The following is a 23,776-nucleotide window of genomic DNA, read 5'->3' as shown; positions in this document are numbered from 1 at the left end:
ATGACAGAAAGATAATTATGATACATTATGATTAAATGCTATAAAAGAGTTATGTATTTGGTAGCATTCAGGAAAGAGAGTCTTTATAAAAATGAATAGAAGTTGGCCAGGAGGATGGGGGTGGGGGTGGGGAAGCTGGACTGGAAGAGACTTCCTTGCAGAGGGGCAGCCTGTGCCAAAGACCCAGAATTGAAATTATTTTTGGAATACAGAGGATGAGGAGAGAGTGGCACAAATTAAACATGGATAGATAGAAAAGGCTAGATAGTGAAGGACCGTGTTAGAGGAAGGATTTTCTTCTGTAGTAATGGGAGGTTTCAAGGGAGAAATTTGTTTTAGTGTGTTAATTTAGAGCGGAGAGAGAATGAAGGCCTAGAGGCTAGTTAGGGGTGTTAGAATTTCTGTAGTCTAGACAAAGATGAAGACTTGAATGAATAAAATTTTACAAGACAGGAGGTTTAGGTTTCAATTTGGAGATATTTAGGGACTAGAATCTACAAAATTTGGGGGGTGAGGGAAGGAAGATGAAGATTAAAGATTGCTGGTTTGGATGATGGGTAGCTGTCAGTGCCTTTGACCCAGATGTGAAGGAGTAAAGGTGTGAAGTGAGGGTTTGTGTGTGTGTGTGTGTCTGTGTCTGTCTGTCTCTTTTAAGGTGTCTATGGAACAGTCAGGTAGAGAGGTCCAGAGGCAGTTGGTAAATTCTGAGTTTTCTCATTTCCTTTGCCTTAGAATATTGGAGAGACTATGAAACCAAATTTATCCTGAAACAAAAATTTAATTTTAATAGATTTTGCTTTTCCATTTCTGAGGATTTGAGATTCACCAGACTCTTTGTACTTAAAAAACAAAAACAGTACTTTGCTCTTATTAAAATAATACAGGTTTATAATTTTAAAACTCAAATTATGCAAAAAGACACATAATGAAAATCAGTGGTTCCTTTCCCTACCCCTTCCCATTCCTAGACCTGTTACTCAAAGTCAGTCATTTAATTACGATTCATTTAGCTGTTTCTTCTGGTATTAGCCACACATTTCAATGTGGTGATATTGTTACTGCTTAATTTATCATTCTTATATTGTCTATTGACTTCCAGGATTTAATTCTTTTACACCTCTAACATACCTTACCTTTCTAGTTCTTTTACTATCGCAGTTTTGTTTTGTTTTGTTTTGTTTTGTTTTGTTTTTGAGATGGAGTCTTGCACTGTCGCCCAGGCTGGAGTGCAGTGGCGTGATCTTGTCTTATTGCAAGCTCTGCCTCCCAGGTTCACCCCATTCTCCTGCCTCAGCCTCCTGAGTAGCTGGGACTACAGGCGCCTGCCACTACACCCAGCTAATTTTTTGTATTTTTGGTAGAGATGGAGTGCAGTGGTGTGATCTCGGCTCACTGTAGCCTCTGCCACGTGGGTTCAAGAAAATCTGGTGCCTCAGCTTCCTGAGTAGCTGGGATTACAGTCATGTGCCACCATGCCCGGCTAGTTTTTGCATTTTTAGTAGAGATGGAGTTTTGCCATGTTAGCCAGGCTGGTCTTGAACTCCTGGTCTCAAGCCATCTGCCTGCATTGGCTTCCCAAAGTGCTGGAATTACAGATGTGAGCCATTGCACCCGGCCACAATTTGTGGTTTAATCAGTAAGCCATATTTACATTATAGCTATGTAAATATTTACTGAAGGGCCTAAAGTGTACTCAGTTTACATTTTATTTTACATAGAATGTTGTTAGTTGCCTTATTTGTATTGGCATAATTATTGTTGAACTTACTCTTTTTTTTTTTTTTTTTTTAAAGATGGAGTCTTGCCCTGTCGCCCAGGCTGGAGTGCAGTGGTGTGATCTCGATCACTGCAACCTCCGCCTCCCAGGTTCAAGCGATCCTTCCACCTCAGTCTCCTCAGTATGTGGGATTACAGGTGCATACCACCACACCCAGCTAATTTTTTTGTATTTTTAGTAAAAACGGGGTTTCACCATGTTGGCCAGGCTGGTCTCGAACTCCTGACCTCAGGTGATCCACCTCCCTCAGCTTCCCAAAGCGCTGGGATTACAGGCATGAGCCACCGCACCCAACCGAACTTACTCTTAAAACTTCTCAACAGCTTCGTTTGATTCACCATGTCCCTGGCACTGGTGTTTTTGAAATGCTCGAACAAATCAGCTTTTGTTTTTGTCTGTCTGTGAAGCTTAGTCCTCTTGTTTCTGTTTATTGCTTAGGGCCAGTGCATAGTTGCCACTCAGGGACTTCCCAGATACTTGGAATGATTGCTTCTTTGTCATTTTTATTGATGAATTTCCTAGTATGTGTATAGAGCATATCTTCTAGTCATTTCCTGAGAGTGTGTGGATAAAGTTTAAGGTCTTGGCATATCTAAAAATGCTGTTTTCACACTTGATTGATAGTTTGGGTATAGAATTCTTAACAGAAAATAACTTTTCCTTGGCATCTTAAAAGTATTGCTTCATTAACTTTAAGCACGCATATTACAATGGAGAAGTCAGGTGCCATTCGTTTTTTCCCCTTGAGAAAATTTCTGAGATTTAAAAAATATTAATGTGTTAATATTTCTCTCCCTTTACGTTTTCTTTATTCTGTTTTCTCTGGAATTATTGGTAGTCAAATGTTGAATTTCTGTTTTGATCTTCTAAGTCTGTTAACCACATTTTGCTACATCCCCTTTCTCATAAAGCTGTGGGAGATTTTCTTGATGATGTTGTTGTTGTTGTTGTTGTTGTTGAGACGGGGTCTCCCTCTGTCGCCCTGGATGGAGTGCAGTGGAGCAATCTCGGCTCACTGCAAGCTCCGCCTCCCGAGTTCACGCCATTCTCCTGCCTCAGCCTCCCGAGGAGCTGGGACTACAGGCGCCCGCCACCATACCCGGCTAATTTTTTTTGTATTTTTAGTAGAGATGGGGTTTCACTGAGTTAGCTAGGATGGTCTCGATCTCCTGACCTCGTGATCCACACGCCTTGGCCTCCCAAAGTGCTGGGATTACAGGCGTGAGCCACCGCGCTCGGCCTTTTTTTTTTTTTTTTTTTTAAGAGCACTTCGGGCTGGGCGCGGTGGCTCACGCCTCTAATCCCAGCACTTTGGGAGGCCGAGGTGGGTAAATCATAAGGTCAGGAGATGGAGACCATACTGGCTAACACGGTGAAACCCTGTCTCTACTAAAAATATAAAAAATCATCCAGTTGTTGTGGCACGTGGCTGTAGTCCCAGCTACTCTGGAGGCTGAGGCAGGAGAATGGCGTGAACCCGGGAGGCGGAGCTTGCAGTGAGCCGAGATCGCGCCACTGCACTCCAGCCTGGGCGACAGAGCGAGACTCCGTCTCAAAAAAAAAAAAAAAAAAAGAGCGCTTGGATTGCTTGTTTTTTATGACACAGTTTTTAATTTTTATCTTACCTTTCTGAATGTACTAATTATAGTTTTTAAGCAAGTTCTATTCTCTGGATTATCTTTGTTTTTAGCTTTTCAAATTTTGTTTTGATCTCTTGTCCGAGACTTTCTACAAATCTTTCGTGATTCTTAGTTGTCTATCCATATTTAAAAGTGAAAAAAGATAATTGCTAGCTCTGTGTTTATAATGAGCCTTGTCAGGTTTAAGTGTTGGGCTTCATGTTTGTTAGGCTGATTGAATGCAGGGCTGCTATTTTGTTGAGGAACTGCCAAATATTAGTATGTGAATGTCTTTTCTCTGGGACTGTTTAGTTTCTCTAGAGAAGGATCTTCCACTCTGAGAGAATGGCAGAGTGGATAGGTGGAGGGGGAAGTAAAGCATATTTTTCCCGGCGCATAGCATTCTGGAATGAAAGGAGTGGGGCTAGATGTTTGAGCATTTCTTATGCTGACTTCTGCTTAATCTGCCAGCCCTGTGCTTCTCACTCCCTCACAGTCCTGAGCCGCATGTTTCTAGGTCTCAGAGTCCTAACCCTTTGTTTCTCCACAGAATAATCCTCCTCCTTTCTTTTTACTGTTTAGTCTGCAAACTTTTCTACTGCATCTCCCACCCATTTCCAAAAATACCTTTTCATAGTATTCTGTCCTCAAGTCCTGACCTTTTCAGGGGCCTACAGGGCAAGGTTTGTTTATCCACCATTGGTATCCACCTCAGCACCTGCCTCAGGCTACTGCTTCAAGGTTCAGACTCTACTGGGCTTTTAATGCCAAAGAGATTGACTTACTTAAATCTTGGAAGACACCATTAAATTTTAAAACTGTGGTAAACCTGCAATTAGCATAGTTTACACCTATGTAATCTCAGTTGGGCAAATACTTTTCTGTTTTGAGTTTTGAGTACTTTGAATTTTATGAGATTTTGGATTAGGTGGAGTTGGAACCAAATTGGATGTCTTGATAGCTCTTAAACTTTTTGTATGTGTATGTATGTTGTAACATGTCCATTTTAGGAACTGTGTCACAGGCTCCTATGGGATGTTGTAGTGGTAGAACCAGTGCTGTACAGTAACTGTTCTAAAGGAACATAGATCTCAATCTGCTGGTAGGTTACAACAGCTAGGCCTTTTTTTTTTTTTTTTTTTAAGATAGTAGTGATGAAGGAAGTTTCTAGTATTTTATTACCTTTCCTCTAATTGAAAATTGTGTAGATTTCTAAGCAGTAAAACGGTAACCGTGTGTTTGCTCTACAAGTTTTACAGTGTTTTGGGGGACGAGGCACTTCATTTGAAGCAAGGCAAAGGAGGTTTTATACTGCTTGTATGTTACAAGGCTTATCTGGACCAAAATGTTGTCTTGTTATGGGGTGGGGGGCACAGAACCCTTAAAGAGTACGTTAATGGGAACTTAGATGAAATGAAAATAAGACATCATTGTTATCTGGTAGTTTATGTGAATGTAACTATACATTGAGGAATGACTAACTCTTGATCACAGTAGACATTTTAAATTGTCCATAGTGTTTAAACTGAATTATATAAACCATAAACCCTAAAGCTTAGAAACTTCCCAAATACCTGAAGCACACAACTTTCAAAAGGCTTTAACTTACTTTAGAAACAATTGCTGCCCTCTTGTACTGGCAAATCAAAGTATACCCGAGTAGATGGTACAAGTTTTTTTCCCCTCCTAATAAGGAAAAGGATAAAGTACAGTTATGCTTTGCTTAACAACAGGGATACATTCTGAGAATTGTTTTGTTAGGCGATTTCGCATACTGTGGGAACATCATGGGGTATACTTACACAAACCTAGGTAGTATAGCCCACTGCACCTTTAGGCTATATAGGATATAGTCTATCGCTTTTAGGCTACAAACCTGTATATATGTACAGCATGCTACTGTACTGAATACTGTATGCAACTGTAACATAATGGTATTTGTATATTTAAACATAGAAAAGGTACAGTAAAAGCATAGTCTAAAAGGTAAAAAAAAGGGTACACTTATATATGGCACCTATCATGATTGGAGCTTGCAAGACTGGAAGTTGTGTGGGTGAGTGGCATGAGTGAATGTGAAGCCCTTTCTGTATATTGCTCTAGACTTTTTAAAAACACTGTACACTTAGGTTTTACTAAATTTATGTAAAAATTGCTCTGGCCGGATGCTGTGGCTCACGTCTGTCATCCCAGCACTTTGGGAGGCCGAGGCAGGCAGATCACTTGAGCCCAGGAGTTTGAGACCACCCTGGGGAACGTGGCAAAACCTCATCTCTACCAAAAAAAAACCAACCAGAAATTAGCTGGGTGTGGTGGCACTTGCCTATAGTCCCAGCTACTCTGGAGGTTCAGATGGGAGGATCACTTGAGCCCCAGAGGCAGAGGTTGCAGTGAGCTGGGATTGCGCCACTGTACTCCAGCCTGGGCGACAGAGTGAGAGACGGTGTCTCAAAAAAAATAAAAATAAAAAAATAAATAATAAATCAACCTTAGCTTCCTGTAACTTTTTTACTTTATAAACCTTTTAAGTTTTAAACTTTTTGGCTCCTCTTTAATAACACTTAGCTTAAAACATAAACACAGTACAACTATACAAAAGTATTTTCTTATCCTGATAAAGTTTTTTCTGTTTAAAAATATTTCTGTATGATTTTTACTTCTTACACTTTTTATGACCATTCCTCTCCTTTATCTACAAGGGCTTCCCTTCCATTCCTCAGGTTATGTTCTTGGCCTTCAACTGCTCTGAGTCCGACACTTGGAAGAGTTCAGTCGTCCCCCTGTGCTGGAGGGAGCAGAACATTTTGCTGGAACATTCAGCCAGATTTATTGGATTGTTATTGACAGATAAGCATAATCTAGTGACAAAAAGTCATATTTTTCTTTTAGATAGCATACATTAACTAGCTGGAGTTCAATAGGTAACAAAGGGCTCTTTTCTCCTTGTCCGTTCTGATTATCTAGTTGCAGTTAATTATAATTAATCTAAAAAGTCATTTATAATTTGGCCTTTTAAATTTGGCTTATTTATTTTATAATTGCAATTACTACATTCTTAAAGATTCTATTCTAAATGAAGGTGACTTTTGGTGGGGAGAAAGGGTATGGAAGAGAAGAGTTTTAGTGAATCTTTGGTAGGAAGACAGTTCCTAGCTATCTTTTTAACATTTTGTTTGATATATTCACACCTTTATTTGACTCTTAATTCAAGTTGTTGAGAACAGACAAACCATATATTAGCAATTGAGGAAAGAGGAACACCTAAGTGAACCCTGGCTGTCCTGAGCTGCTGAAGCAATAGAATGTTTTTCAGACTTTAACAGGCGTTAAGAATTATCTGGAGGGCTTGTTAAACAGCTTCCTGGGTTCCACCCACCCCTAGAATTTCTGATTCAGCAGATCTGTGTTGGGGCCTGGCCGTCTGCATTTGCAGCAAGTTTCCAGGTGATGCTGCTGCTGCTGCTCTGGATCTACACTTTGGAAGCACTGATAGAAAGTAATGATCAGTCTCTACAGTAGACCAAGTATGAATTCATAATGCTTACTATAATTTCTGAATTTATTCTTCCCTTATAAAACAAACAAACAAACCTTAAAAGGATTGTATAGTAGGGCTAACCTGGTTTGCTTTAGCCTGTGTGAAATCACATGTGATTTAAGCTTTAATTCCAAAACAGCTAATAAGCAGCATATCTTGTACTGTTTTTCTTTTCAGCATTTATTTTGACTCACTAAGTTAATTCGCTTTACAGATGTTATTGAGTACCTACCAGGTGTCATATCCTGTTTAGAGTTGGGGTTCTAGCAGTGAATTCCTTCTCCATGGGGCTTACGTCTAGTTTGAGGGAGATTGACAATAAATAATATGTCAACTTATTTGGATTAAAAAAGTGTAAGAGTTGAACATATTTATTCCTGCCTGGTATGAATTATAGACCTCTAATGGTTTCCTGTTTATCAGCAACCCGATAATATTTCCTGAATGAAGGTTCCAGCTATTCCATGTGTTTTAGACTTTGTTTCATTTTATCTTAGTAAAGGTCAGTTAAACTACTTTCTCAGTGGAATTTAGACTGTGTGAGCTTGTTATTTTATAAATATGTGTTTCTAGGTTTAAGCCTTGTGGCATGATGTTTTTACATTTTTTTTAGTAAGTGTTTTAAAATTTCTTGAACTTCAATGCCTCTAGAGGGCAACACACATTCTGCTGTTCAATAAAGCCCTCACCACTTTTATTATTCTTGCACCAGGCCTGCTTTACTTGTTTATGTTATTAGCATGGCTCTTGTAGGTGTTTGTGCCTGTAGTGCCTTCTTTAAATAGCTTAAAAAGTAGTTCATTATTTTCAAGCTGAAAATCTTACCTAGATGAAATTTAGTAATTTAGTGGTAACTTAATTTTGTTTAGATTTCATACTTTCATTTTGGCTCTTACTTGCTGATAATGCTCATTACATACAGAAAAGGAATTTAGTTAATTATCTAAAAAGTAAAATTCAAGGAATTCTTTAGCTCATTGGATGTCTGTATATACTCTTTAGCCACATATAATATACATTGAAAAGACTGGCACAATACACTGGCACAGCCACAATATACTGGTGGTGAGATTATGAGTGATTTTTTATTTCCTCCTTTTGCTTATGTATTTTCTAATACAGGCTTAATACTGAACTATAGAAATCAAGAAATAAAAAGTTGAAAAGTATTGTCTAAATAGGCAGCCCTGCAGATCTCCTAAGATCTCATCATGCTGCTCTGATCTTAGCATTCCCATTTTAAAGTAGTAAATCAGCTGTCTTCTACACATAGCGTGAATTTTGGCTACTCTTTTGTGTTTTGTTTCATTTTTGAGACAGTCTTGCTTTGTTGCCCAGACTGAGTACCGGGGTGTGAACATGGCTTGCTGCAACCTTGGTCTTTGGGCTTAAAAGATCCTCCCACCTCAGCCTCCCGAGTAGCTGAGACCACAGGCATGCGTCACCACGCTCAGCTAATTTTTTTTTTAATTAAATTTTTGTAGAGTTGAGGTCTCACCATGTTGCCCAGTGTAGTCTTCAACTTCTGGGCGCAGTTGTTGCTCTCGGCTCGGCCTCCCAAACTGCTGGGATTACAGGCATGAGCCAGCGCACCTGGCCTTCTCTTTCTTTTGGTCAGTGTAAACTTTTCTGTGGGCAAAGTTGAAAGTGATTACATATCTCTAACATAAGGATCTAGTTTTTAAGTTCAAGATTACACGCACACTCTGAGACTGTATGTGTCAGATGTTAAACTGAACAAATAGCTAGGAGTTTTTTTTTTTTAAACCAAGGATTGGGTTGAGATAAGCAAGTAAATAAATATCTTAAAGTTTCCTGGATTGTCATTTTAAGTGTTCACTGCAGATTGTTATGAAGAACCTTCCTGGGAAGAAATGTTAGCTAGCATGTAAGGTCACTGAATTGGCTTTCTATTAGTTATTCAGGTAACATAGATATATATATATATATATAGTATATAATAATATGTGTGGAAATAGAAACAGCTTTTTTTTTAATGTGTGGAAATAGGGCTTTAGATTCTCTACTGTGACACATGCCTTTTTCAATTTGGTTTTAAAGTCTCTTTTCAAAGATACGTAAAAGCATCAGCAGTCACTGTTTCTGTAGTGAGCCCCCATTTTGTACTTAGAACTACAGGACTTTACATTTTGGTTTCTTTTTCCCCACTTCTTCTTTGACTTGGTGGTTTGCGAAAGTGCGGAGCCTGTGCTTGAGAAGGAGGAGTGCTCCCAGCTGGAGCCATAGCATGTGGTTTATTGAACTAAGCATTTTAGGAGCCCAGGAGATTGGTATATTAATTACTGGCATTACTACTCGTAGTTTTCTTTTTGAGCATATTATCTAAGCTTCAACTCTCAACTTTTGGTGTAGAGAGGTATTTCATGTGGTTTAGGTGATACACTGATAAGGGATTCTCTAACTCAGAATCACATAGAATGTAATTTCTTTTTCAGTATTTTTTTGAATCCTAAGGATTACAGAAATACAAAGGTCATATTCTAGAGCTAGTGTGTAACACTTTTCAGTATCAAGTGCAAGAGGGTGACCCTGGGAAGCAGCTCTAGGGGGATTGGGGAAGTGAGACAGGGAGGGTAAGGAAGCCAGTAAGGTAAAGTCACCACTGCAGGCAGCTGGAGTTTAGTACCAGTGAGGAGCTCTGGGAGTCAGTGTAGCACAGGGGCCTGAGAGTCATCTCACCCAAAAGGAGAGGGAGCTACTGGGGTAATGACACTGAATCTTCAGCAGTCATTGGTTGAAGTCTGCTCTGGGGTTGTTAATTCGCCCACAATTTCTTACCTGCTCCTTCTGCAAGCAGAGCAAGCTCTGGCAGCTGGACAAAACACTGAGAGAAGTAGCTTTAGGGTATGGATGGGGTAAATGGGTGGGTGGGGCACCGACAGTATCTGCTATGCCCCCTGGACAGCTAAGCTTTTTGTGCGGTCTTCCTCATTTTAGTAAACGACAACCCCATCCTTCGGTGCTCAAGCGAAAAGCTTTGGAGGAGCCACTGTTGACCTTACTTTCACATCTCACATCTAATCTATCAGTGAATCTTGTTGACTCTATTTTTAAAATATCTTCAAAATCTGACCTCTCCTTATTGTCCTCAGTGCCACCCTCTGGCCCAATCCCATATCAGCTCACAGCCTCCAAACTGAGTTTACTCTCAGCACAGCTGCTGGAATGATCCATATAAAACCTAACCCAGATCATGTCACTCCTCTGCTCAAAACCCTCCAGAGAGGCCTCCATCTTAGAGTAAAAGTCAAAGTCTTCACAATGGCCCATAAGGACCTACATGGTCTGGCCTCTTCCTACTGTATGTTTGCGCACATGCATGTACAATTCTTTTTGTCTTTAGCTTTACATTAGTCAAAACACTCCTTTATTCACCATTCCCTTCAGTGTGGGTTATGTGATTCATTTGTAATTAGGTTCGTTTTGTTGTGTTTTGCATTCCGTCTTTACCACTACAGCTTTGTTGTTGTTTTTTTAAATTTGCATAGTCATTTGATATACAGTTCTGTTGGTGTTGACAAATGCGTGAAGTGGTGTATCCCCCACCACAGTTCCATGCGAAACAGTTAATTGCCATAAAAATTCCTTCATGCTACTGCTTTATAGATAATCCTTCTCCCCACCTTCCAGCCCCTGTCGACCACTGATCTGTTTTCCTCCCTGTGGTTTTGCCTTTAGTAGTATCATGTAAGTGGGACTCTTAGACTATGTAGCCCTTTGGGTCTGGCTTCTTTGACTTAGCAAAATGCATTTAAGATTATGCCATGCTGTTTTGTGAACATTCCTCAGTAGTTAATTCCTCAGATGTCCTGTGAAATAAAATTAAATAACAGAAGTGAATCGATTTAAAGAAAGTATTGAACAAAAGTGATATAGATGGTACATAGAAAAAAATCTGGAACCTGGATGACGAAGGTGTGGAAATCGATAATGTGATAAAAACACACTGGGAAGGCTTTGTTTTACCTGGTATCTCTGACAGTAATGAGTCTTGTGTTCTTGAGTCACTTAACCACTCTGCTTCCTAGTCTGGTAAAATAATGAAATACCTGGTCTCGTTGTTGTTACTCCTGAGGTAACTGTGGTTCATGATACAGAATATAGGTAGGTTCTTCTGGTAGCTCTTTTTAAAATATTAACATTTCAGTGCCGTGAAGCAACTGTTACCTGGATTTCAAAGCTGTTAGGATCCACTGTACAAATGCTTTGTGAAACCTGTAGTGTGGGAGTAAGAGCCTGTCTGTAGGAGTGAAGTAAGCCTCAGCACAGGATGCCAGATCACTGACTTCTTTTCTGTTGGGCTTATCCAGTTTAAGATAATAGCAGCCTGAGTTGGAGCTGTAGTAATGATGAAGAGGTGCTGGTGGTATTGTAAATCTCAGCAAGTTTTCCAGCAACCTCTTTGTGACTGCAGCATTTGGACCTTAATCCTCATAGTCCTGTCCTTAGGTACATTTCCTCAAGGATGTCTACAAAGATTGATTGTTGGTGTTCACAGTTTCTGTGAATTTTCCTGTGGTTCATTGATAGGTCATTTTGTCACATAATTGACTGTGTATTTGAGGGTCAGAGCATGTTTGAGACTGCTCCGCTGATGACAGAGGCTTACAGGAAATCCAGAAGGAAACCAGTGATGCTTGCTTGTTGGGTTGTTATTTTTAAAGATGGACAGGTTCATACTAATTCCTCTTAAACTCATGATTAGTGGCTGCTTAACATCCTTGACCAGGTTGCTTTTTTTGTTTTTAATTGAAATAGGATAGTCAGGTGATAGAGTGTCAGTGTAAAATCAGAAGAGTAAGTGAGAGGAATTTGAGAGTGCAAAATGGCTGTGATTTGTGTTTGCTGCACATATAGCATGTAGTAATATTTATTTTACTTTTTACTTTTAGTAATGAATGTTATAACTATTGAAGATTATAAGAGCACATACTGGCCAAAGTTGGATGGTGCCATAGATCAACTTTTAACTCAGAGTCCTGGTGACTATATCCCCATATCCTATGAACAGATATACAGGTAAGTCAAGATTTAATTTGCTTGGGTTTGAAAGGGTATACCGAGGTTCAGGGCGCTTGAATTATTCTGCACACAAATATGTAATGTAGAAAACGAAAGATGAGGCTCTGTAAGTGTTTTATGTATTCCACACTTAACGGATTGGAGGGTTTGGTTTATACTTTTTGATTGAAAAGTGGTTTTCAAATTATGACAGAGTAAGCCTGCCACCTCCACCATACTTAATGCAGACACTGTGGAAGTCAGCAATAAAAGCAAGAATGACTGAAGTATCTGGCATAAAAATTGTATTTTTAGTCTCAGAGGGAGACCTTAGTTTAATCTGTTGGTGTTTATTGACATGCAGTTCTAACTCTCTTCAGTTATTTTGTTTCCCAGCTTTTGGTAAATGGAAGCAGCAAATTAGGAAGTGGGGTGGGATATGAGATCAGCACAGTGAAAGGAGGAAGTGGCAAGTATGTTGTTCCACACAGCTGATGTACAAAGAGGTTGTATTGCAAACACTTCCGTGAGTTAGAAACCTCTCTTTACTGATTATCAATCACTCTCTCTTCCTTATTTTGACATTCATTTAAAGAGAGAGAGAGAGAACCTGGTTTATAAATAGTTATCATATTCAGACCTTAGATTCTCACCTAATGTTAGATTATCTAGTACTGATTAAATGTGTAATACACTACTTAGAAGAGCATATTTACAGCAGATGGTACTATCTTTTCCATCCGAACACTGATGGGGAAGGATGAATTTTTTATTTAAAAGTTGTGATTGCTTACTTTTTGAAGGTGTGAATTATTGGATCTGTGGCTATATATCAAAAGTGTGCTTTAAAAACTTGGTCTGAGTTAAGTGCTTTATGATTAACTTGGTTTGTGGGGGTTTTTGTTTGTTTTACAGTTGTGTGTATAAATGTGTATGCCAGCAGCACTCGGAACAGATGTATAGTGATCTGATTAAAAAGATAACTAATCACTTAGAGAGAGTCTCGAAGGAGCTGCAGGTAAAGAACTGATTGTATTGATTTTTGCTTCCTTGGGTTTTCCTGACTGGTTGCAGTTAGCTTGTCTAATACACGTTTGGAAGCTTGTTAATTTGATTATGATATAAATTTATAAATGTTTTCTAGATGAATGTTGATCAAATCATGTAATTTTTGGAATAGATTATTAATTTGAAAATTTGGTATAAATTGTGGACATTTTTGGATTAAATATATTTCAGAACTTAACTGATTCCATTGATTACCATGTCAACATTTCTTTTATTTAAAACCTTATGTTTTTCAGTTAAATGTCAATATTTGGTGACTTTTATGATACAAAACAAAATATGTGTATGTTTTAACTTTTTTTGGAACTCGTATTATCATCTTCGAAGAGTGGTTTGCCTGCTAATTTATAATGCCTTTCAATATGAACAACTGAAGTAAACACTTTATTGATAAACCTCCTGTAAATAGGCATTATCTCAGCTCTAAAGTCTGGGGCAGGTTGCAGAAAGTCTTCTGTTTAAGGGAGCACTTAGCTTGATCCTCCCCCTCCCCACTTCAGTAAACCTTCAGTGCTTGAAGATCAGGTAGTATTAAGTTGGTGCAAAAGTAATTGTGGTTTTTGCCATTGAAAATAATGACAGAAACCTCCGTTTCTTTTGCACCAACCAAATAATCTTTATAACAGGGCTTGATCCCACTTTGCTTTTGGTATGGAAGTAGAACAATGTCTAGAAAAATCGCTCAGCAATCCCAGCACTTTGGGAGGCTGAGACGGGTGGATCACAAAATCAGGAGATGGAGACCATCCTGGCCAACACGGTGGAACCCCGTCTCTACTAAAATACAAAAAAATTAGCTGGGCGTGGTTGCACACTCCTGTAGTCTCAGCTGCTCGGGAGGCTGAGGCAGGGGAATCGCTTGAACCCAGGAGGCAGAGGTCGCAGTTAGCCGAGATTGCGTCACTGCACTCCAGCCTGGCGACAGAGTGAGACTCCGTCTCAAAAAAAAAAAAGAAAAGTCACTCAACAATAGATTACCAGGGTCTACACCACAATTAGGAAGCACCCCAGCAGTTTTGAAATAACCACAGTTTATAGCATATGCTGGGTTGTGCTTTGGGCTTTGGATATTGTTCTTCACAACTTGTGGTCTGAGATAGTTTAGTCTTTTTTGTCTTTTTCCCCCCAAACAGTTGTTGTACTAAGTAGCATTTTGTTTTCTTTTTCAAATGTTAGAGCTGTGTTTTGTCATAGGCAAATGTATACTTTTCTCGTTGTTAGTATAAATTTCTTTCTTCATTTTTTTTTTTTTTTTTTTTTTTTGAGACGGAGTCTCGCTCTGTCACCCAGGCTGGAGTGCAGTGGCGTGATCTCAGCTCACTGCAAGCTCCGCCTCCCGGGTTTATGCCATTCTCCTGCCTCAGCCTCCGAAGTAGCTGGGACTACAGGCGCCGCCACCTCGCCCGGCTAGTTTTTTGTATTTTTGTAGAGACGGGGTTTCACCGTGTTAGCCAGGATAGTCTCGATCTCCTGACCTCGTGATCCGCCCGTCTCGGCCTCCCAAAGTGCTGGGATTACAGGCTTGAGCCACCACGCCCGGCCTCTTTCTTCATATTTTTGCCGCAACTATAAAATCTTTATTCATTTAACACATATATTTAGTGCCTAGGCATTGTGTATAAATTGTTGATGAAACCCTAGATCTGTGCTTTATAGCTTTTGAGTGATTTGCTTTCTAATTCTTCACTCCACCATCTACCTGAATTCCCACCTGAATCCAATTTATGAACTTCTGGTCTCGCTGTGGACTCTGTCCACTTCTGTTCACTTGCCAGTACCCTAGTCAGGTTCATCATCATTTCTCAAGTGTTTTGCTGAAGTAAATGCTTATCTCAACTGCCATACTTTATTGATATACCTTAACTAGTTTTTGATTGATGAATATTTAGGTTACTTCCAGTCTTTGGCTATTACTAACAGTGCTGAAGTGAATAGTCAGTCTTGTAAGTAATGTTGTTTACTAAGTCCATATTGTGGTTCACAGAAGTTGTATCAAGTTGCATTCCCATCAGTTCTGTGTATATCACAGTGTCTATTTTCCCTCACCCTACTAATACAGACTATTATGAAACTAAATAATTTTTAGTTTTATATATATAGGAATGATTCTTATTAATGATTAAAACATAAGTCAGGGTGATATTTCTTTTGATGTTAGTGTTTTTTTAGTTTTTTTGAGATGGGGGTCTCACTCTGTCTCCCGGGCTGGAGTGCAGTGGCACAGTCATGGCTTACTGCAGCTTTCACCTCCCTGGGCTCAGGTGATCAGCCTCCCCCGTAGCTGACACTACAGGTGTGTGCCACCATGCCTGGCAAATTCTTTGTGTTTCTTGCTTTAGAGATGGGGTTTTGCCATGCTGCTCATGCTGGTCTCAAACTCCTGGACTCAAGCGATCTGCCAACCTCAGCCTCCCAAAGTGCTAGGATTACAGGTGTGAACCACTGTGCCCAGCCTGATGTTAATGTTTTTAAAAGGGGTAATATTTAGTTTGTTTTTAGAATCAATACATGTCCCACTTTGAGTTCAGCAATATGGTCTTATGAAAAGTCTAGCTTCAAAGTGATTCCTTTTATATATAAAGTCTGTAACCATTATTAAATAGCAGTGGGGAGTAGTTTAAAACAGGGGGGTCCGGGGCTCTGTTTTCAGCTCTGTCTCTCAGCATTTGTGTGTTTGCCTCTTTATTAAACATGCTAATATATATCATCTTATACATTTTCTTGACACTGAAATGAAGTAGATTTACTAAAATATCTTTTTCCTTCACACTAAGGTGTAAGGTATTTTCTCGACATTAAAAGGAAGTAGATTTACTAAAATACCTAGTTCTTTACGCTAAAGTGTAAGGTATTTTTTTCTTCTGCTTCCTGCCTGGCAAATGCTTCTTCATTCTTTTCTCAGGCTTAAACTTATTTGTGTCCATCTATGTAAAGCCTTCCTGGAACTCCTGCACTCCTCTTTAAACAGAGCAGACTATTGGCATTTCTTCTGTGGATCCATAGCAGCTCAGCAATAAGAACTCTGTTAGGGCAGTGATTGTGTTATTGTTTCTGCTTCCCTATCTGGCTACTTCACAGGCCCTCCCTTGACGGGGAGGGACTCTGTCTTGTTTGTCTTTTTATCCTTAGTGTCTGCCACAATTACAACTCAGCAAATGTGTTTTGGCTGAATGCTGAGTAACTAAATATGAGCTGTGCTAATGGAAAGAGTAGCATAATTAGCTTCAGATGACTGCTACTCCTATGCTCTTTAGATTTGTAGGCATTTTATTTGTTCAGTGTGATGTGTGTGGCCTGATGTAATCTTTATTTTATAGAGACCTTAAGGCAGTTTTCATGGGGGACAGATCAAGAGACTGTGCCAGGCTTTATGAGCCAGAAACATTTTATTTGGATGGAGCATTTTGTTTGCAGCTCTGGTTTTCATAATGAAATATTGTTGTTATGAGCCAAAACAAGTGTGTGGGAGGAGTTGCATTTGACAGATAATCAGAAATTTAGTGCTGGAGTTGATAAATCAATGATTTGGACCTAGAGGGTGTCAGCCTCAGTCAAGGGCATCTTAAAATAGCTGCGGGTTTGTATAGTTTATATGTCAGAGGGATTTATTTATTTTTATCCCAAAGCATATCCTGTTGGGGAGATTGAAGAGTATATAAAATAATGTTCCTATATTCTCCAGTTATTTTTAGTGGTGACTTCAAAACTAGAGAACATGGTTTTTAGAGATTTTAGAATAATTTGTTGAATGTAAATGTTTTTTACGTGACAGCATAATCTAACTTGCTGCCTCTTTTTTTTTTTTGAACACATTTCTTTCATTTTGGAAATAATGACATTTCTACTTCAGGCACTTTAAAAAGTTTTTTTTTGTTGTTGCTGTTAAACTAATAAAACAAATAGCTAAGTCCCCTTAGTATTCTCCTTACTATTATATTTCACTATGTGTATATCTATACATGTTAACTTACTGCTGGATTATTTGAAATTGCGACAGTATATTTTGCCTTAATGTTTTTAAACCATGCTCTTCTCTTGTCCTTACTAACTCCCCTCTTCTTATTTATTTATTTATTTGTCAGACAGTGTCTCAGTCTGTTACCTAGACTGGAGTGCAGTGGTGTAATCCTGACTCACTGCAGCCTTGACCTCCTGGGCTCAAATGATCCTCTGGCCTCAGCACTCCCAAGTAGCTGGGACTACAGGTGTGCACCTCCATGCCTGGCTAATTTTTGTGTTTCTTGTAGACGTGGGGTTTTACCATGTTGCCCAGGCTGGTGTTGAACTTCTGGACTCAAGTGATCATCCTGCCTTGGCCTCCCAAAGTGCTATGATTACAGGCATGGGCCACCACTCCCGGCTGTTCTTTTTTTAAATGTGATAATGAAATTTTATTTTTATTTTTATTTTTCTGTATCTCTAGAACGTCAAAATGTAAATTTCCAATTCTGGTATTTTCCTATATCAATGAATGCAAATAGATGACTATAGAGAGTAAATTGGTTTACCAATTCAGTAAATAATATTCTGAATGGTTTTGGAAAATTCTATGGAAACATTTAGAAATTACCATATTTTTGGTGAGAGACCTGTACCAGGACCCTCAGACTAGGACCTACACTTGCCTGTTGGATTTGAATTTCATCTTACAGATACCTCATACTGAGGTCCAAATCTAAATTCCTCTTCATTCAAATTAGTTTCTTTCTGAGGCTTGATATTTCATATTCCTCTTAGCTTTTTCTCTCGTATTTCTGGGTGCTTAAGGTGGATGGAATGCTATAATATCTCTTGCTCTGTCCTCTTTCATTCCCGTTGTTGTCTTCCTCTTCCACGTCGTCATTGGCTCATGCCTGCACTAGTGGAGTATTTTTTTAATTGGTTGTCTTCCTGCAGTCTCTTCTTTTGGCTGAACAATCTAAAAACCCTAATTTGATGGATGTACTTTCTTGTTCAAAAATCTAAAGTACTGTTTACTGCTTTCCTTAATTAAGTAAACACAGCTGATTTTTTGGTCCGTGTAAAAAAACTGAGTGGTTTTATTGGTTGCAGGGGTTCCTAGTGTAACGCTAATGTATCATATTTAAGTATGACTCTATTAGGTCCAGTAGTGGACATAAAATTGGTAAGACTAGATAGTGTGGGCCGTCCCCCCGCTGAGAGCAATTACAAAAATTAGACCACAGAACTAACAAAAAAAGTGAATTATAGCGCCAGGATCTAAGAGAAGAAGGAAACTCAGAGAGAGGAACCTAACATTTGAGCCATTTATCTACTGGGGTCACCTGTTTATTCTGGAAAAGGAGGCTAATGAGCTGAGAAATTTAATAGAGCTTTGACTCACTTGTGGGGGTTGGGTAATAAATTGGAGTGTAAGGCCCATTAAACCTGAAGTACCACATCCCAGGAGTAGCAAGAAAAAAAAAAAAAAAAGACTAGCCTTCTTAATCTCTAAAGCCTGATTCCTGATTGGATTAAGATGGTCTTGATTTGTCCAGGCACAGTGGCTCATGTCTGTAATCCTAGCACTTTGGGAGGCCAAGGAGGGCGGATCACAAGATCAGAAGTTCAAGACCAACCTGGCCAAGATGGTGAAACCCTGTCCCTACTAAAAATATAAAAAAATTAGCTGGTCATGGTGGTGGGCGCCTGTAATCCCAGCTACTCAGAAGGCTGAGACAGAGAATTGCTTGAACCCCGGAGGCAGAGGTTGCAGTGAGCCGAGATCACGCCACTGCATTCCAGCCTGGGCTACAGAGCGAGACACCATCTCCAATAAAAAAAAAGAAAAAAAAGATGGTCTTGATTTGCTAGAGCCTTGATTAAGCTTACTAGTAGCAAAAGTAAATTCTGGAGAGATGCCATTATCCTAGGCATCAAATTGTTTCTATAGTTTTTCATAAGCAGAATCTGGCACTTAATCCGAAATAACTAGTCACAGTAGGAGATGAGGCGATCATCAAACCAGGCGAAATTGTGAAGTATGTTTTTAGGCAAGAATTGGGAGAATTCATCACCAATAGTTTCTTAAAGAAATAAAAGTGTTTTTCAGGTAGAAAGAAAATGTTTCCAGATGAAAACTTGAAGATTCACGTAGGAATGAAGAAGGGAAAACATAAATATGCAAGTGTAGATCAATAATAATGATAATGTCTTCTAGGGTATAAGAATATATATATATATAAAATCAAAACTCGCAACAATAATGTGTAAGGTTGAAGTGTGGGGAGTGAAGGTTTAAAATGTTCTGAAACGCTTGCATTGTCCGGGAAATGGTAAAACACTACTTTCTTTTAGACTATGATAAGGCAAGGATGCAGTCTGTAGTAAAAGAACATAGTTAACAAGACATAGAGGGGAAAAAAATGGAATAATTTTAAAATAAATCAAGAAAGGATTTTTAAAAAGTACAGACAACAGATGAGATAAATAGAAAAAGAGTAGGATAATAAAACTTCAACATGTCTATTATTATATGAAATGTTAAAGACTAAGTGCTGCATTAAAAAAAGGAAGACAATTTCAGACTGGTACTGTTCCTTGTGAAGCAGGGATACCCCGTGGACAGTGTGTCTAGAGTAGCAGCTCAGAGGCAGTTCTGCACTCATACCCACTTTTAACTATTGCAAATTAAGGGCTGTATGCAGAGATTTCTAGAACGAAGGGGAAGGTGGTAACTTCTGGGTTGGGTTGTTGCCATGGAAAGGGGTGGTAACTTCTGGGTGTTGCCATGGCAGTGGTCACCTGACATGGCACACTGGTGGGCATGTCTTATGGGGAGGTGCTTCTGCCCTGACCTGTTTTTAGCTTGTCCTCCGTTTGGTCCTGATACCCAAGCCCCACCTCTGGAGTAGAGTTCTTCCTCCTATTATGAAGTTGAGAACTTTCACCTTTTCATTTAAAGGAAGCACTTACGGCTTCTCTTTGGCATATCTGAATTGCCAATGTCATTTTTCTTGCTCTTTGGAGTCATTATTAAGTAAAGTAAGGGTTGTTTGAGCATGTGCTGTGATAATCGTGACAGTTGAACTAATAACTGAGATGGCTAAGGGACTGACAGATGGATAGTGTCAACAGTGTGGATATGCTGGACAAAGTGCTGATAGATATCTCAGGTGGGGAGCTGGATGGTGTAAGATTTCATCACGTTACTCAGAAGACCATGCAGTTTAAAACTTAAGAATTGTGGCTAGGTGCAGTGGCTCACACGTGTAATCCCAACACTTTGGGAGGCCAAGGCGGGCAGATTACCTGAGGTCGGGAGATCGAGACCAGCCTGGGAAACGTGGAGAAACCCCATCTCTACTTAAAAAAAAATACAAAATTAGTCGGATGTAATGGCAGGCACCTGTAGTCCCAGCTACTTAGGAGGCTGAGACAGGAGAATTGCTTGAACCTGGGAGGCGGAGGTTGCGGTGAGCCGAGATCGCACCATTGCACTCTAGCCTGGGTGACGAGCGAAACTCTGTCTCAAGAAAAAAAAAAAGAATTTTTTCTGGAGTTTTCTGTTTAATATTTTCAGACTGTGGTTGACTGGGTAACTTAAATCTCAGAAAGGGAAACTGGATAAGGTGGGGGACTACTGTAATGGATAGATGGATATATAATCTTTTAAAACTGTCTTAAATGACACTTCCTCATTTCATTTTTTCTATGTGTATTTCTGAATCCAGAATCCATTGAAACAATTGTGAGGCATTTTCTCCCCAATTAGTGTTGATACATTTATTGTATATGCTAATGTGTTATCTAAAAGAGTAAAAGAGTATATTTTCACCAAATAAAAATATTCTGACATTTTGATATAGTAGTTTTGTACTCAGTGACCCATTAACAGTTCTTTTGTCAGTGCTTTGCAACTCACACTGTACGTTAGCCCTAGTAAACAGTGTTGACACAGAGATTTGGTTCCTAGGCCAGGATGGTAACATTCAAATGGGAGGATTAGCGCAGATATTACTAACCTGCATTCAGGGTCCTGTTGAGGAGAGACCACAGAGACAAAGGTGCTGGGAAATGTAGTTTTTATCTCAAATAAGGTTGAATTTATAGTAGTTTAAATATTTAACTTTTAATAGTAAGTTAACTGATTACATTTAAACCATTTTAATAAAATTAGAGTAATATTGATGTCTAACTATATGTTGGTTTTAAGCAAAATAAGTTGACTGTCAAATAAATTAATAATGGAAATTCATAGAAACTAAACCGTAATCAGCCAACAGTACTTAACTTTGATTCACTATTTGTAGACTCCAATTTGCATATAAAATCTTTACTGCCAGATTGCCAATAAACTGAGTGGTGAAAATCCCTTGGTGGTTAAAATGAGAGCAAGGATTGCTTTGCTATTTATTTTTTGTCCAGTGGGCGGCAGCATAACTCAACTAGTTATCTTGTGTATGGTCTTTTGAAATTTTTTATGCGTTTTAAAGGTTTTAATTTCTAAATCTCTTGTACTACAAAGTGTATTCTAAGAAAACTTTCCTCCCCCACATACTCTATTTGTTCCTTGCTAAAGTAAGATTTTAGATAATAAGAAATTGATACCTTCATAGGTTTCAAATAAAATAAATATCATTGCAACTGGTAAATAGCCCTTTACATGTGTGTTCTACTGAAAATGTTTCTAAGTTATGTGGAAATCTGTTTTTTTAATCTCTACTAGAACTTAAAGCAGTTGTTGTGGCAAACCCAAGAATTTGCCAGGGAGATGCCCTAACCCTCGATCATTTGATAGACTCTCATTCAGACCATGATTCTAATAAGTTTACTGTCTTCCTTTGAAAGCAAGGATTTTGTTTGCATTTTCATGTGCTTTCATAGGACTTAACATAATACCAGGCCCAAAATAGAGATCCAGTAAAAAGTACTTGGTATAAGTTGGTTACAAAAACATATGCTGGCTTTACCACTGACATTACTAGAGGTGTGTATTTGTTCCAGGTGGAACATCATCCGGAACTTGGAAAATGAGCAGGAGAGTAAAATCACATAAATAATAGCTATTTGCATTTGTTTATTATCATGGTGTACAGAGTACAATTATGGATTGTATTCTTTTTAAAATATACTGTCTTTGAGACTGAACTGTGTAACTTAAGTTAGAAAAGATAAGGAAAAAGGTTTCCTTTCCAAAATAATAGCAAGTAGGTGTAAGTACTGTAAGTAAGTTAGTGTTTGCTAAGTGTTACATAGAGATAAAGTGTGTGGGGAAGGGAGAAGTCAGCCTAGCTTTATCTGGCTTCTTTGAATATTTCTCCATTTAGTAATACTTGAACCTTTTATAGCTGCTCAGTGTCACCTAGCTAGTTACTTTAAAAGCTAGGATTAGAATACAGATTGTTTCATGTAGATAAGCTAAATGAACCCAGGATCACAGAAGCCGGATTTAATTCAGTTTATTAAGTCCAAATAGTATTTGGAAAATGAAGGAAGTCTTATTTTAGAAATAAATCATGAAAAAAATTTCATATAATGATAGTAGCAGTTAACGTTGAGAAGTAAAAGATCTAAGTGAAAAGAGAAATATCTTCTTAGATTCAGTTGACTTTATTGTAGCTTTCAATTGAAAACCATGCTTATAGTTTATATGAGAAGTGTCTGATATGTAATAGCTCTTAAATAGCTCCTGAAGATCATTACCTTCTGTATCACTATTTTTTGGATGTTATTCTAATATGGAAATATCTGCACAGCAAGAATGAGAATGGAGTGTCAGATGTATTTGTATATTTGGAAAGAAATACCTTTTTTTTTTTTTGAGTCGGAGTTTTGCTCTTGTTGCCCAGGCTGGAGTGCAATGGCGCTGTCTCTGCTCACCGCAACCTCCGCCTCCCAGATTCAAGCGATTCTCCTGCCTCGGCCCCCCGAGTAGCTGGTATTACAGGCATGTGCCACCACTCCCGGCTAATTTTGTAGTTTTAGTAGAGACGAGGTTTGTCCATGTTGGTCAGGCTGGTCTTGAACTCCTGACCTCAGTTGATCTGCCTGCCTTGGCTTCCCAAAGTGCTGGAATTACAGGTGTGGCCACCGTGCTCGGCCAAGAAATTCTGTTTTTATGAAGCGTCTTTGTCAGCTTCCAGTATGTAACAGCTGTTGCTTCTAGAGCCTTGACACAACTGTCCATGGTAGTATATGGTATTGCTCTGGAAAGTCATGGAATAAGCTGGACTAAAAGCATATTACCCATTAGTAGTTTTTGCTATAGTCAGCTAAAGGCAGAGTTTTAGAAAAATTCCCAATTTGATTGAGAAAATAGTATTAAGGATCCTTGAGATGGCATCCAGGTGGATTTGTATGGGATACAAAACTGCCAAAATTGTACTTATTAGGAATAAATGTTAAAGGACTTTGAATAAACTATTTGAGAATTTTTAACATTTCCATTTGACTCTTTTAAAAATAGTTTCCATTTCCCTGCTGAAATTCTTCCATCTTTTTGTGCATGTTATCTGCCTTTTCTACTAGGTCATTGCATATATTAATCATAGTTATTTTAAAGTGTCTGTATGATAGCTCCTTCATGTGGGCCCTCTCTGTGTCTGTGCGTGTTGAATGTTTAATTCTTGACAGTGGGCTGTGTTTTTGCTCTTTTGGTCTTAGTTTTTTATTGAATGTTGGACATTGTATATAAAAAGAACAGTTTAGCTTAGAACTATTAAAATAAAAAGAACCAGTTTAGCTTAAAAAGAACAGTTTCTGTTTGGAAATGGGTATGCCTCGGCTGGGCGCGGTGGCTCACGCCTGTAA

General features: G+C 38.8%; 1 protein-coding gene across 1 annotated transcript in view; it reads left to right on the top strand.

The window, feature by feature from the left end:
• Window positions 1-23,776, top strand: part of CACUL1 (CDK2 associated cullin domain 1) — a 63,557-nt gene that overhangs the window by 9,714 nt on the left and 30,067 nt on the right. The window contains exons 2-3 of the mRNA XM_007964236.3: window positions 11,848-11,974; window positions 12,872-12,974. Coding sequence (XP_007962427.2) covers window positions 11,848-11,974; window positions 12,872-12,974 — 230 coding nt within the window. The remainder of the gene's footprint in view (window positions 1-11,847; window positions 11,975-12,871; window positions 12,975-23,776) is intronic.

The sequence above is a fragment of the Chlorocebus sabaeus genome, chromosome 9 (genome assembly GCF_047675955.1).
Source record: "Chlorocebus sabaeus isolate Y175 chromosome 9, mChlSab1.0.hap1, whole genome shotgun sequence".
Classification (NCBI taxonomy): domain Eukaryota; kingdom Metazoa; phylum Chordata; class Mammalia; order Primates; family Cercopithecidae; genus Chlorocebus; species Chlorocebus sabaeus.
The sequence above is the reverse complement of the archived record's forward strand: the minus strand, read 5'-3'. Positions and strand labels throughout refer to the sequence as shown.